The sequence below is a fragment of the Poecilia formosa genome, unplaced genomic scaffold (genome assembly GCF_000485575.1).
Source record: "Poecilia formosa unplaced genomic scaffold, Poecilia_formosa-5.1.2 Scaffold97, whole genome shotgun sequence".
In the NCBI taxonomy this organism is placed as follows: domain Eukaryota; kingdom Metazoa; phylum Chordata; class Actinopteri; order Cyprinodontiformes; family Poeciliidae; genus Poecilia; species Poecilia formosa.
In genome coordinates, this window is record NW_006800036.1 from 96,963 (window position 1) to 110,301 (window position 13,339).

The window sequence follows — 13,339 nt, forward strand, 5'->3', positions numbered from 1 at the left end:
CCCTTAAGTTAAAGAAAAAATAAAACTGCAGCTTATTTTTGTCAATAAGAATGAGTTGTAAAGAACTTTGCTTTTGACAATCCTTTGACATTTAGCCTGTTAATATTGTGCTATAAACATAAAAACAGCAGGTATGGGAGAAAAAAAAAACAAGTAAAATGTAAACATTATCAACACTAATTAAATTGATTTTACATAATTACATTCAAATGCACTTGTAAAATACATGGATGCTACAGAACCAGGCAGGAGGAAGTCAGGAGGAAACCGGCCTTACAGGTTTGAAATGTTGCACCTTATTAAGCAAATCTGCTGAGTCAGCGCGTAACACAGTCCTAAATAAATCAGACAGTATGCTGTTGTAGACATGAAAGACATCATTTTCCATAAAGCTGCTGAAGCAAAGCATTCAGTCGTTCAGTTGCGGACTTTCTCCAATTTTTGTATTTCCCATAGAGGTATTAGTTGAAAACAAAAGAGACGTGCTGTTGGTCCTGTGGCTTTTGGAGACCTTTTTATTTATTTTCTTATTTATTTTAGCATCTCAGTGTTGCTTTCAGGGTGAACGTGCTTGGTTGGACAGCCGGACCTGGACACAGTGGTTGTTTTTCCTACTGTGGATTTAAAATTCATTTTAGACCTTCTCAGACTCCAGACCAGACTCAGGAGCTGCTACAGTCTTCTTCCTGGAAGCTTCAGGCAAGTTTTTTTTGGACTTCAGCCTTGGTGACCACAGTCACTTAAACAATCAGGACAGGAGCACCAATAAATGACTGCAGTTCAAACCTTCTTCTATATGCTATGAGCAATGCAATGTTAGGCTTTGTAAGTGGAAACAAATGCCCTTATTTATTCCTCACCTGAAAAAAAACATTAGTTATTAGCTATTAGGTCTTACTGTTTATTTTAATTTGTCAGTATTGTCAAAACAGATATTAAAGATCAGCTTGTACAAATATATAAATAAACGGAATGAGTATGTGTCAAAATCTTAATTGTAGGATTGATTGATGTTCTTATAAATAAAGGCAATTAGGTAATGTCATATGTTGGAACTTTATAACTTTTTTGGATATTGTTAAAACTAGATCATTTTATTTAAGGTTACCTGCTGTCAGAATCTGATACTGGATGTGTAAAACATAAATCATTAGAAAAAAAAACCTTGGAAATATCAGAAGAGATATTTTCCATTTCTAGCTTCTCTGTGCTGAACTTAAACCAAAACACATATTCTTCTAGTAGAGTAATTTGCTGTATGTGCATTAAGAAAAAAGAACCAGTTCGTCATGCTTTTCTTTTGTCTGTTTTTTTTTTTTTTCCACAGAAAACACGGCGACCTCAGATCAACTGAGACCTGAAATTAAACTGCAGCAATGTGCCGCCAGAACAGATTCAACCCCAAAACCGCGACTACCCTGATCATCGTGCACGGGGCGGCAGTGGTTCTCCTTTGCAGCTGGTTCGTTCACTTCGGCCCCTGCAACTTCGCTCCCGCAGGCCCCAAAGTTCACGTTTTGCTGCTGTCCTCGTGGCGGTCGGGTTCATCCTTTCTGGGTCAGGTTTTCAGTCAGCACCCGTCCGTTTTCTACCTCTCAGAGCCCGCTTGGCACGTCTGGACCAAAAAGTGGACGTCTGGCGCGCAGGCTCACCGAATAGCAGTGAGGGATCTCTTACGGCATTTATACCGCTGTGACTTTTCTGTGATGGGTTCCTACCTTCCAGAGAAACGCAGCGTGTCCTCCATGTTCATGTGGACTCACAGCCGGGCACTGTGCTCGCCGCCGGCCTGTCCCCTTACGGCCACCAATGACACTCAGTGCCGCCAGATATGCCATGCTCAGGACATGAAGAAAGTGGAAGAAACCTGTCGTGGATACTCTCATCTCGTAATTAAAGAAGTGCGATTTTTTGAGCTGGAATCCCTTTATCCCCTTCTGCAAGACCCAAACTTGAACATCCACATCATTCATCTTGTTCGAGACCCGCGGGCCGTGATACGGTCGAGAGAGGAATCAGCCAAAGTGTTGAGGAGGGACAACGCCATCATTCTGGAGCACCGAAACGTGCCAGCGGCTGAGAACAACTACGAAGTGATGCAGGAGATCTGCAGAAGCCACATACGCATCAACGAAAGAGCAATCCTGAAGCCACCTCCTTTTCTGGAAGGTCGCTACAAAAGGATTCGGTATGAAGATGTGGCACGCAACCCGCTGAAGGAGATGAACGACATTTATAAGTTTGTAGGCTTGAAGATGACTAAACAAATGGAGGAATGGATCTACAAGGTGACCCACGGAAAAGGGAAAGGCAGCAAGAAAGAGGCTTTCCAGATCACCTCTAGGAATGCCAACGAGGTGTCACAGGCGTGGCGCACCGTGCTGCAACACAGCAAGGTCAAACGCATTCAGGAGCTGTGCAAAGGGGCCATGTCGCTGCTCGGCTACCGGACAGTTGACAGCGAAAAAGAGCAGAAGAGACTCGACATAGATCTGCTGGTTCCGCTGGAGTTCAGATGGGGGTCAACGAAGAAGACATGAACCTTGGATTATCACCAAAACTGCTCAGACGCCCCACTGGCTCTCTATACACCAACCATGTTTTTGCTACATTTCTGACAACTACAAACCTTCACACACAGTCAAATGACCTGTCATCTCATTTGACTGAGTTCATAAAGCCAGGAGTATTGCATGACAAGCTGAGTTTATGTTGTCACGACAAACCCGCAGGAAATGCACGGTGGAGCAAACTGTCTAGCCACTAGAAAGGACTTTATTGTGACATAGACTGAAAGTCAACAGCAACAGTAATTCTGATCAGTTTTTACTTCTTGAGCAAAGTCAAAAATACAAGGTGCATATCGACTAATGTGAAACGTTTGTAAAGTTCAATAGTTTTTCTCATTTCACAGAGAAAACTTAATATATAAGCATTTATAAATAGAATGGGATATTTAAAACCTATTATTTGTTGTAATATCATGTAAACCAAATGTTTTAAACAGAAATGCAAGACTTTTGGAAAGTATGCTCATTTTTATGCACTCGATAATTTGGTTGGGGATCCTTTTACATCCGCATCATTGACTGTGGAAACTTTCGACTGGATTGCCAGCAATGTGGATCCCGAGTCTCACAAATACTTTGTGAATAGCCGCGTGTCTCTTTTGGACAAAAAAAAAGCTCCTTCCAAGTTGCCATACTATTATTTTGTGTCAACATATTTTCTCCAGTTCTTTTCTTTTAAACGTTTTTTAAAGTTCTCGCAATACACTGAATCTTTGCAAAATTACTGAAATATGAACCAATTTTAATGCTTGAGGCCATTTTTAAAAAAAAAAAAACAATACTAAAGCATTGAATCTGATCACATTTTATGTTTTGTCATTAAAAAGATGTCAAAAGAAATATTTATTTCTTGTCCTACACATGGCACAATAATAAAGCCACACCATAATTTATACATCCCATGAAAAATATCTTCAACGGACAAAAATATTGAATTTCCTTATGCTGAAATAAGGAAATGAATGCAATAACAGTGCATTCAAAGTATGCATGTTTAGTTTGGAGTCAAAGACTGAATAAGAAGTCAAAGGGACACAGATTGCAACATTTAGTTTGAAATTAAATTGTAAAACATGACAGAAAACACTATGGCAAGTGAAAATTTAGCCAACATTTATAACCTGCCAGAATTTTACGAAATTAGGATTAAACCTTTTCTTAGCCACAACATTCAGCTGCACAAAAACCCAACTCAGAGTTTAACGTATGACAACTAAACCTCCAACAGCAAAACATTTAATGTGGTGTAATGAGACTAAAAACTCTATCAAGGGCATAAAATTTACCAAAATCTAAATAGTTAAATATAAATAACTAAATAATTGAATTGATAACTAATATGCATCATTGAATAAGGGAAAATAGCATTTTCACTTTACTTCCTTATTTCACAATCAGCATTTTTTTAAGGATTCACAGAGGGTTAAAGTCCATGACTTACAGATTTGTTGCAAAGCAAAAGGAAAAACAATGAAACCACTCCATGAATTAATAAACAATTAATAATAAAAAAATGCAAGAAAAATAGTCAACAAAAGATGCAATAATGAACAAAAACACAAATTTATTCTGTACCTAAAGGTAATTTGGAACCATTATGAAAAAATGTAATATTTTAAACTTTTTGATTGTTATTTGCCTTTTAAAACCCCATAGAAACCCTTCACCATAAATAATACAGAACCAAAGATCTGTTTTTGCCACTGGTAGATTTTTTATAGAGATATTTTTAAAAAAAAATTTGCCCAAGAAGGCAAAAAACAAAGTAACAATCACTTGATGTTTTTAAAACATCATTAGTCGTCACTTTTGGCCATTCTTCACTCACAGGTGCTACCATAACAGTAGCTAGTTGTGATTATTAATTTGACTATGAATCTTGTTAACCATGATTGCAACAATGATAGGTTTTTATGTTGCTCTGGTTTCCAAACTTTTTTGTCACTTGGGCCAAAATCACCAATTCAAAACTGCTGAGGGTCCAAAAGAATATAAATAAGTAAAAGAATACAGAAACAAATTGTGCATTTCTTTTTACCTGCACACCTACAAACTAAGCATGCAAGAGAGAGGAATGTCTAAATTGCCATGGATGCCACACAAAACTAATTAGTCCAAAGGTCACAAACAGCTCTAGGGTCACACTTTGGAAAACTAATTTTACCAGTAGGTGGCGCCAGAATGTCAATTATTCAATTACCAATTTTAAATACAGCAGAGCAGGTGCTGTATTTAAAATACAGCTGTCTGTCATGTAAATGTGTCATTATAGAGAAAAAAATTATATCCACAGGTTGATGATATAGAACAAGAATAAAGATTAAAATCATCGTCGACATGCAACAGTCACAGGCCAGATCACGCAGATTATTAGTTATATTTTCCCAAAATAAAAATTCTGTAGGGATGAGCTAAGACCATTTATCCAGTATTTGTACATCTTGTTATAGAGTCTGGTGACTGTAAATGCAGTTCTTCATATTTTCTTCATCACAGAGTCTCTCCACCCTTCAATAAGTTTTAACATCTCAACTGCTGAGATTTGCAAGTATAAAATATAATATACTGACAAATATTGCATCCATCCAGTCCTGCTTCAACTGTATATATGTTGTTACTTTCGTGCACACACTAATGCTCCTTTTCTTTGGTAGATTGAGAACAGATCTGGTACATGTTTTGGTTTGAAACATAATCTGCACGATTCCTTCCCAGATAATTTGCTTATATGAAAATAAAAGGTATTTTTAGGATTTTTAGCTTACTTCTTTTAGTTCATGGAGCTTGTTTTATGGGAAAAAGCTAAAATAAAAATAAAGGTAAGGCAATTTTAATTATATAGCACATTTCAGCAACAAGGTAATTCAAAGTGCTTTACAAGAATTAAAAAGAAAAACAAACAAAGGATATAATAATGTTGATCCAAAGTATGTAAACTAGATACTCCTATTCAGGGTTGCTCGATAAATATAAGTAAGTATCCTCGGGTCTAATTCCTATTCTGGGTTGGGAAAACAGGAGTCTAAAAAGTAGTTGCTAAGGTAGATTTTTCTGGATTCAAAGTTTGTACTTGAATCCAGAAAGGAGGTTTGGCTGGTGCAGGAGACAACGGAGAGACTGGTGCTGGAACCGGAGCTGGGTTGGAGGTATGATTTCTTGCAGATAGAGGTCATATAGTCCAAGAACCAGGTCGAACAGGGTCGGATGACCCTTGTAGTGCTGGAGGAGGTGGAGGTAGTCTGTGTCCGTGTACTCGCTCCAGGTCTCTGGGCCCATGATGAAAAGTGGCGTTCCTCACCGTTTAGTGGTCGGGTCCTACTGTCATGAGTTGAGGTGGAGGTGGTGAGAGTGAACGCAGGCAGGACCCAGATTGAGAGGTGATGATGATGATGATTGATTTAATAGACAGTAGCACAAACAGTCCAGTTCAGGCGGCATGGCAGAAAACTAAGCAACAGCTTGATACCGGTAGCAACTGAAACTAATAAGACTGACATACAAGAGCTAACACCGTCACAGGACTATACAGTTCAACTGTGACGACTAAGACAATTACTGACAACGACAACGAGGACCCGACAAGAGACAAAGACAACAGGTGGACTTAAATATGCAGGGAGGGTAATCAGGGAATGAGACACACCTGGGAAGCAATCAACAGGGAAGATGCAGAAACAACAGAGACTCAGGACAGAAACTGAACACAGAAAAACCTTAAAATAAATACACAGAAACACGGATCATGACAGTACTCATCCTTGTTTTGGGTTGCTAAATAATGTTCCTGTTCTGGACGTAGTTTTTTCTGGATTCTAAGTTCGTTCTAAGTCCTAATAAAAAGCACATTAAAGTTAGAAATGCGCTGATTTTATCAGTTTACTTGTGTGTTAATTACAGGATTCTTTTCCAGAAAACAACCTCTGAGTATGTTATCAAGTATGAATAACTGTGCATCTTTTTCTGTGACTTACATTTTTTTTAACACAACAAGAATCTAGCACTTGCGTCTAAGTTTGTTTTTGATAATGTTTTTTTAGGGATGCACCGATTGCGGTTTTCTGGTCGATTGCCGATCTTTTAAAAAAGCCTAACTTACCGATTCCCATTTTGGCCAATACCATTTTTTTTTGTCTGAAATGTAGCTCAATATATCAAGAAAGTTGTTGAATTGGCAACATTGAGGTGACTATTGTTAACTGTAAATGTGCAGACATGACCTGGTCGGCTGGTTTGTCAGTCAAACTTCTCTCACTGGAGAAAAGAAAAGCACAGTGGTCGATTTTTAGACCTTTGCCGAGGTTGATAGTATCTGTGGTTAAGATCGACTTCACATGTAAAAATCGGCCGATCACTTATCTCCTAATTAAGGAAATCGGCCGGCCGATAAATCGGTGCACCCCTACTTTTTTGGTCTAACCTGGAAGCTGAGCTCTTCATGGCTGCCCAGGGTCTAACAGGTCGATATCGAGTCTCTTCTGCTCTTCTTCGCTCTCTACCGTCCTGTAGCCGAGCAGCAACATGGCGCCTTTGCACAGCTCCTGAATGCGCTGGACCTTGCTGTGCTTCAGCACGGTGCGCCAAGCCTGCGACACTTCAGATGCGTTCCTGGAGGTGATTTTAAAAGCTACGTTCCCGCCGCCTTTCCCCCGTCCATGCGTCATCTTTTGGATCCATTCCTCCACCTCATAGGTCATCTTTAAACCTACAAACTCATAAATACTATTCAACTCTGTTAGTGGGTTTCGTGCCACGTCTTCGTAGCGAACCAGTTTGTAGCGACCCTCCAGAAACGCAGGCGGGTCGAGGAACCCCCTCTCATAAATGTCCAGGTGACTGCGGCAGATTTCTCGTACGACTTCGTACTGCCTGTCGGCCGCGGACACGTTTCTGTGCTCCAGGACTATAACGCTATCTCTGTCGAGGAGGTACGCTGACTCCTCCCTGGACCGCATCACCGCCCGAGGGTCCCGGACCAGATGAACCACTCGGAGGTCCAGGTTGGGGTCCAGCAGAAGGGGATAAAGGGACTCCATCTCAAAGAAGCGAGTTTCTTTTAAAACCACATGAGTGTATGTTGTGCAGGCGTCCTGCGCTTTGTCCAGGCTTGCAGAGTGACACGCTTGGCTGCAGTGACTCTCATTGGCTGATTTGACGGGACAGGCCGGCGGCGAGCACAGCGCCTGACTCCGGGTCCACATGAAAAAGGAGGACAGACGAGGGTTTCCTGGCAGGTAGTCTCTGATCAGCGAGAAGTCGCACTTGTATAAACCCCACAGCATTTCCCTCACAGGCACTCGGAGACTCTTTGCCCCGGATTTGTGATTTCTAGTCCACACGTGCCACGCGGGCTCCATGAGGTAGAAAACAGACGGGTGCTGACTGAACACCTGACCCAGGAAGGACGAACCAGATCTCCATGACGACAGCAGCAAAACGTGAACCTTGCGGCCTTCAGGGGGAGGAGAGTGACGGGGGCTGATCCTGGTGTACCAGTCATAGAACAGCACCACTGCTGCCCCCTGCAGGACGCCCAGGAGAATTAAGGTTCTGAATCTGCAACGGGGAATCATCGTGAACTTTATGTTAATGTAGGCTTCAAAATCTGAAGTCTATTTCAGCCTTCTTTTATCCTTTGTGGTGCACAGACGCATTTCTTCTGCAAAAAAAATACATACATGCAAAAAATAGGAGTTAGAAATTCGTCAGTTGCTTGTTGAAACAAATTCTAGATGTACAATTGCAATGAGTTCAGCCAGTTTCATAAATTTGTGCATCAAAATGAAAACTACATGCAGAAGGTTAAAGTGAGGTTGAAAAAAATAGGATTTAAATTACTTTGAAAGCGTCATGCTTGTGTTGCCAGGGGAATAATATCAGAAACTGCTGATTTGCTGGTATTTTCACTCATAATCATCTCTTCTGCTTACAGAAAGTGGACTGAAAAAGACAAAATACCCACTGAGCAAAACACGTTTAGACGAGTACTTGAATTCAGAAGGATTCAGGATGTGAGGGTGGAGCCATCACCTGTACAATCTTTCATTGTAACAAAGCAAAGCTTGTGATAGCGCACTATCACAAGCTAAATATTTACCTTCTTTTACTGCTTACAAAGCATAAATATTATAATAATGCTTCAGGTAGCTGTTAGGAAAGTTCTCGACTGAACAGGCCATTTTATTATGAACTGCTTTTATTCAACAATGTGTCCAAAGCATTCCTGAGATTTTGGTCCATATTAACATGATTGTTCATGTGGTAGTATTTTTGGAACCAACCGTTTGCCCCAAATGATGTTAAAATTGGCATCTGAGCTTCCTGTTGGACTATCTCTCTAGAGATGTCCGTCTCATCGCCTACCAGAAATAAACTTAAGCTTACAATTTCAAGTCTGGACCTGCATCTGTACGTCTGCTTTTAATCAACCAATCAAGCAAGCAAATTTTATGAGTGTAAGTAAAATATATGGCCTTTTACCTCAATACCCAGATATTCAAAAGAGGTAAAATGACCCATTAAGATTTTGTTACAATTTAAGCCACGCCTCTTCCTTTTTTATGTTTTCTATTGTCACCGGAAAAAAATTGTAATTCTGAGACACTTATTCAATTAGTACAGAAGCAACCATGTTTCTGTTAGAAATCAATATTATGCTGGGTGGAGAAGTCATTAATTAGTAAAGCTTTTGGTGTTAATGACTGAAAATTTAAAAGAGCCCGTTTGAGTGAGCTGGTGGGAGTTTTAGTTCCTGAGATTGAGGTTCCTTTAGTAAAGGGATGGGTTTGATTTCAGGACGCTGTAATTTGTATTTTTCTGTTTTTTTGTAAGTTTTCTTTTGGTGATCCGGACAGGCACCGTCCTGTTTTGTAGTGCTGGGAGGCCAGACACATTCTGGAAGAAGACAGGTGTAAAGATAATGTCTGGCACCCAATCTCAGACTTCAGAAACAATTGGAGAATCGGGGAATCTGGGGAATCAGAGTCAGATAGTTTTGTTTTTATGCACTAAGAAAATAAGTAATTTTATCTGGGAAACATGCGTTTTGGGAGCTCAGGAGAGAAGTGTCCGGCGAAAAGTGACGATCCAGTTTCTCACTGAAGTCAAGAAAACCCAGTTTAAGTGACGAGATTTCTGATGCGCTGCCCTAGCCTGGATGAGATGAGGCCTCCGATCCAGTAGGTGCAGCAGGGGTGGGGACCAGAGCAGGGAGGAGGGGGGGAGAGCAGTCGCTGCTTCCCCAGTTGATGTTTTATTGTTTGGGAACAGCCTGTTCCTGATAGGCGGTGGGTCCCATCCTAATCAGGCGTCCTTCAGCCGTCCGTCAGGTCTGAAGAGGTGGAGTGAATGTTCTCCGTGTGTGAAGGCTCACAGGTTCTTGTTGAAGTGCAGCAAATCTGTGTTTCAGTGGGATTCCCATGGTGTCGGCAAGCTATAAAATTATAAAACTGAATTTATGGAATAACTTTACCAGTCAGTGCTATCAGTAAGGACGAAATACCAGGCAAAATAAAAACAGTGGTGTGTAGGACACCTTAAAAATGTTAAAAGCTGCACAAAAGTTTAAGAGTTGTAAATGGAAGTGTTTGATTAAAACTGACTCTCCTGCTACAAGATTCGAAATCTTTAGAGATGTTTTTTTTATCTTCTTGCTAATTATGGTGAAATATCTCCCACTTACTACAAGTTTGATCACTTTTAGTTAGTAATACACTCAAATTTGTTGCTCAGTGTAAAAGTGAGCCGCTTGATCTTCGTACGTGTTTCTTCCCTCCCCAGCAGGTCGTTAATGCAGATAAGGATTTGTTCTTATTAACTCACCTGGTTAAATAAAGACTAAATAAATCAAATAAAACTCTCCTCATTTAGTAAGTAAGAAATAAAAAAAGCATCATAATGAGAACAAATTCCTACCTCTGATGTCTTCGGTTTCACTGGTTTAACTAGGAGAGGCTGATGGGAAAGAGGTGCCAGCAGGATGTGAGACTTATTGTCTCCTCAGCACACGCACGCAAAGGAGCTGCAATGTAAATGGACAAGCAAACAGGATAAAGTACAGATAAAATCCTGTGACAGATAATCCTTTTGTTCAAAAGACCGCCTTGAAGTTCACCCTGCTTTCAGGCCAGTAATCGATTCAGTTTAAGTTTATTTTTCATATTTAATTTTTAATTTAATTTTTAACCTCTCATATTTGAGAGGTTTAATCTTTAAACCTCTCAACAGCCATATCAGTATTCAACATAAACATAAAGTTCACTCAAGTAAAAGTAAAATAAAGTGTTCGGTATAAAGGCTTCTCAATTACTCTGACATCTAATTTAATTAGTGAACATGTTTCAATCACACAGACAAAATTATACGCTTATCTGAAAATTCTGGTATTTTGCAGAGTAAAGTAAAAAAAAAATAAAAATAAATGAGTAGAAATAAATATACAAAAATCAAGAAGGAACCAACTACTCCTAATCCTCATTTCACGACATAAACATCTAGTTCTACTTTATTTGCAGAACACTTTACTTTCAGTAAATTGTGAATTCAATACACTGTAATATTCAGTAAGTTGCTGTTTATGGCCGACGCATTATGAGCGACACACTGCTGGGAATCTGCGTTGCATTCCTGTGGTATGCAATAATTTACCACGGGAAGCTTTAATGGAATAAGAACAACCTCTCTACACCTGATACTTTATCAAATTAGTAATCACCAGCTAAGCTAGGTCAGAGTTTTTCTTTTAAATGTCTTCTATGTCAAGGCATACTGCAGTAACAGTTCCGCAACAGCTTAAATGTCTCCGTATTAACCGGATAATATTACTTAACCTGTTGTTGCTCTAAGCAGACGCTGTCTGCACTGATGAGGTTTTACTCACTTCAGCATGCCGAGTTTGGAGCGACTTCGACAACAAGGACTTTCAGCCTCTTTTCTCATCAGTCAGCTAATAACTATTTGACCACTGGGGGGCGCTCACACACTGCAAAGACCATTACTGGTAATTTGCAGGTAAGTGACGTCAGAGCTACTGTAGGTAGCTCCATCCATGCTGTGGATGTTATGTAGGCGTCTGTATGATTAGAGGAATGTACACTTCCTGGCAAACTAATATTTCTTAAAATGAGGAGAAATAATGTACCAGTCAATTTATTAAGCTAACTTTGACAGCATCTTGCTAAACCTCTTTGGCCTTCAGAACTGCTTTGATTTTTTTTTTTTTTATGTACAGATTCAACAAGGAAAACATTCCTCGGGGATTTTGGTCCATCATGCAGCTCCTGCAGAATCCCTCGGTCCACCGTCCCAAAGATGTTTTGTTGAACTGAAATCCGGTGACTATGGAGACCAGGGGATAAACCAGACAATAAACACATTGTCATCTCCAGGAAACCAGTTTGAGAGTTTTGTGAGACAGTGCATCTGTCAAACCAGGGCAAATCATATTATCTAGGCAGAAGAAATCTGTCACAATAATACCAAAATAAAAGTTTTTTTTTTATTATTATTATTATTATTAGTTGATCTGTGACAATTATATCCCCAGCTAATTGTTTTTAACTAACAGGATGGATAGTTGGACTGGTTTTTTGCTGCTTTAGCTCATCTACTTTAATGTTTAATTGCGTTGTGAGTTCAGATGCAACTCGCCCAGATGGTGATTCAAAGATATTGTGTTGGGTAATTCTCCCATGAAATCTGAATTTTTATAAGCACGTGTTCGTTCTCTCCTTAGATAGCATGTATCCAATGCTGTATTTGAATAAAACCCCAAATCACATTTTGGTATGTTTATTCCACACAAAGTCACTGTTATGGAGACCAATCCTGCAGCAACCTCAGCTAAAAGAGGACTTTGAATGTTGGTATGTGCTAGCATGAAGAGAAAAGGGTAAGGCCGCTTATATGTTTCACATAGCTTTAGCTTAAGCCAAAGAATGGGCTAATCAGATCTATTCAGAGAGTTCATGAATGTGCTTTTTGCATAATTGTGCAATGGTTCTTGAAATACCTGTTTGAAGAGTTGGCGTTGTGTCTCAGGCTAAAACTTAATTTTCTAGATGACTCGGTTGTGAAGTATGAAAGACGAAACGTTTGAAACGTACATGTACCTCACAGTCACAATAACCATCTTAAAGTGAAAAATCAGGGAGGAAATGGAGAAGTTATATGAAGTTCAGCAATGAGTCAAGGCCTAATGGAAAGAGGAATAAAAAGCTACACATTAAAACTTAACGGGCTCATGTTGCAGTTTTTCACCGACTTGTCTTACAAAATTAAATTAAAACAGAACAACATGATTACAAAATCACAGCTCCAATGGAGAAAATAGGGAAACAAAATAAATAAATGAATACGCAAAACTTAGCTTTGGATCTTCATTGTATTTTAAGCAAACACATCCAGGCACAATGTGGAATAAGCATTACAGAATCCCCAAGCTTTTCCAACAAAGATGAACATCTCCGAATTTAATGGAGCATCAGAGATACATTTTATACAAGTAGGTTCAGTGTCAAAACAAGAATATCATCTCTGCTCTGACTATAAAGAATACAGTTAAATTAAATTAAAATACATTTTATTTAATACGTCGACAGACTGCATGAAGGTTCTACATCTACCATCTGTTACCGGTTCATTTTCGTAAAAGCAAAACAAACAAAAAGGTAGTTAAATTACTAATAACCTTAATTCACATACTCACAAATTACAATTTAAGAATTTGCTAATTCAAAGTAGCCATGCTTTAGGACCGAATTATTCCTGTCTTT

The 13,339-nt window shown here is 39.4% G+C and overlaps 2 protein-coding genes across 2 annotated transcripts; one reads left to right on the top strand and one right to left on the bottom strand.

Moving 5' to 3' along the window:
* Nucleotides 1–1,176: 1,176 nt before the first annotated feature.
* On the top strand, nt 1,177–3,364 carry LOC103142514 (carbohydrate sulfotransferase 5-like). The gene has a single exon (XM_007558610.2). It carries the CDS (start codon nt 1,377–1,379, stop codon nt 2,538–2,540), a length of 1,164 nt encoding a protein of 387 aa, XP_007558672.1. The 5' UTR covers nt 1,177–1,376; the 3' UTR covers nt 2,541–3,364.
* Nucleotides 3,365–6,650: 3,286 nt separating this feature from the next.
* LOC103142427 (carbohydrate sulfotransferase 6-like) lies at nt 6,651–8,973 on the bottom strand. Its single transcript, XM_007558481.2, has one exon. The coding sequence runs from the start codon at nt 8,138–8,140 to the stop codon at nt 7,004–7,006; it is 1,137 nt and encodes a 378-aa protein (XP_007558543.1). The 5' UTR covers nt 8,141–8,973; the 3' UTR covers nt 6,651–7,003.
* Between the last annotated feature and the right edge of the window lie 4,366 nt (nt 8,974–13,339).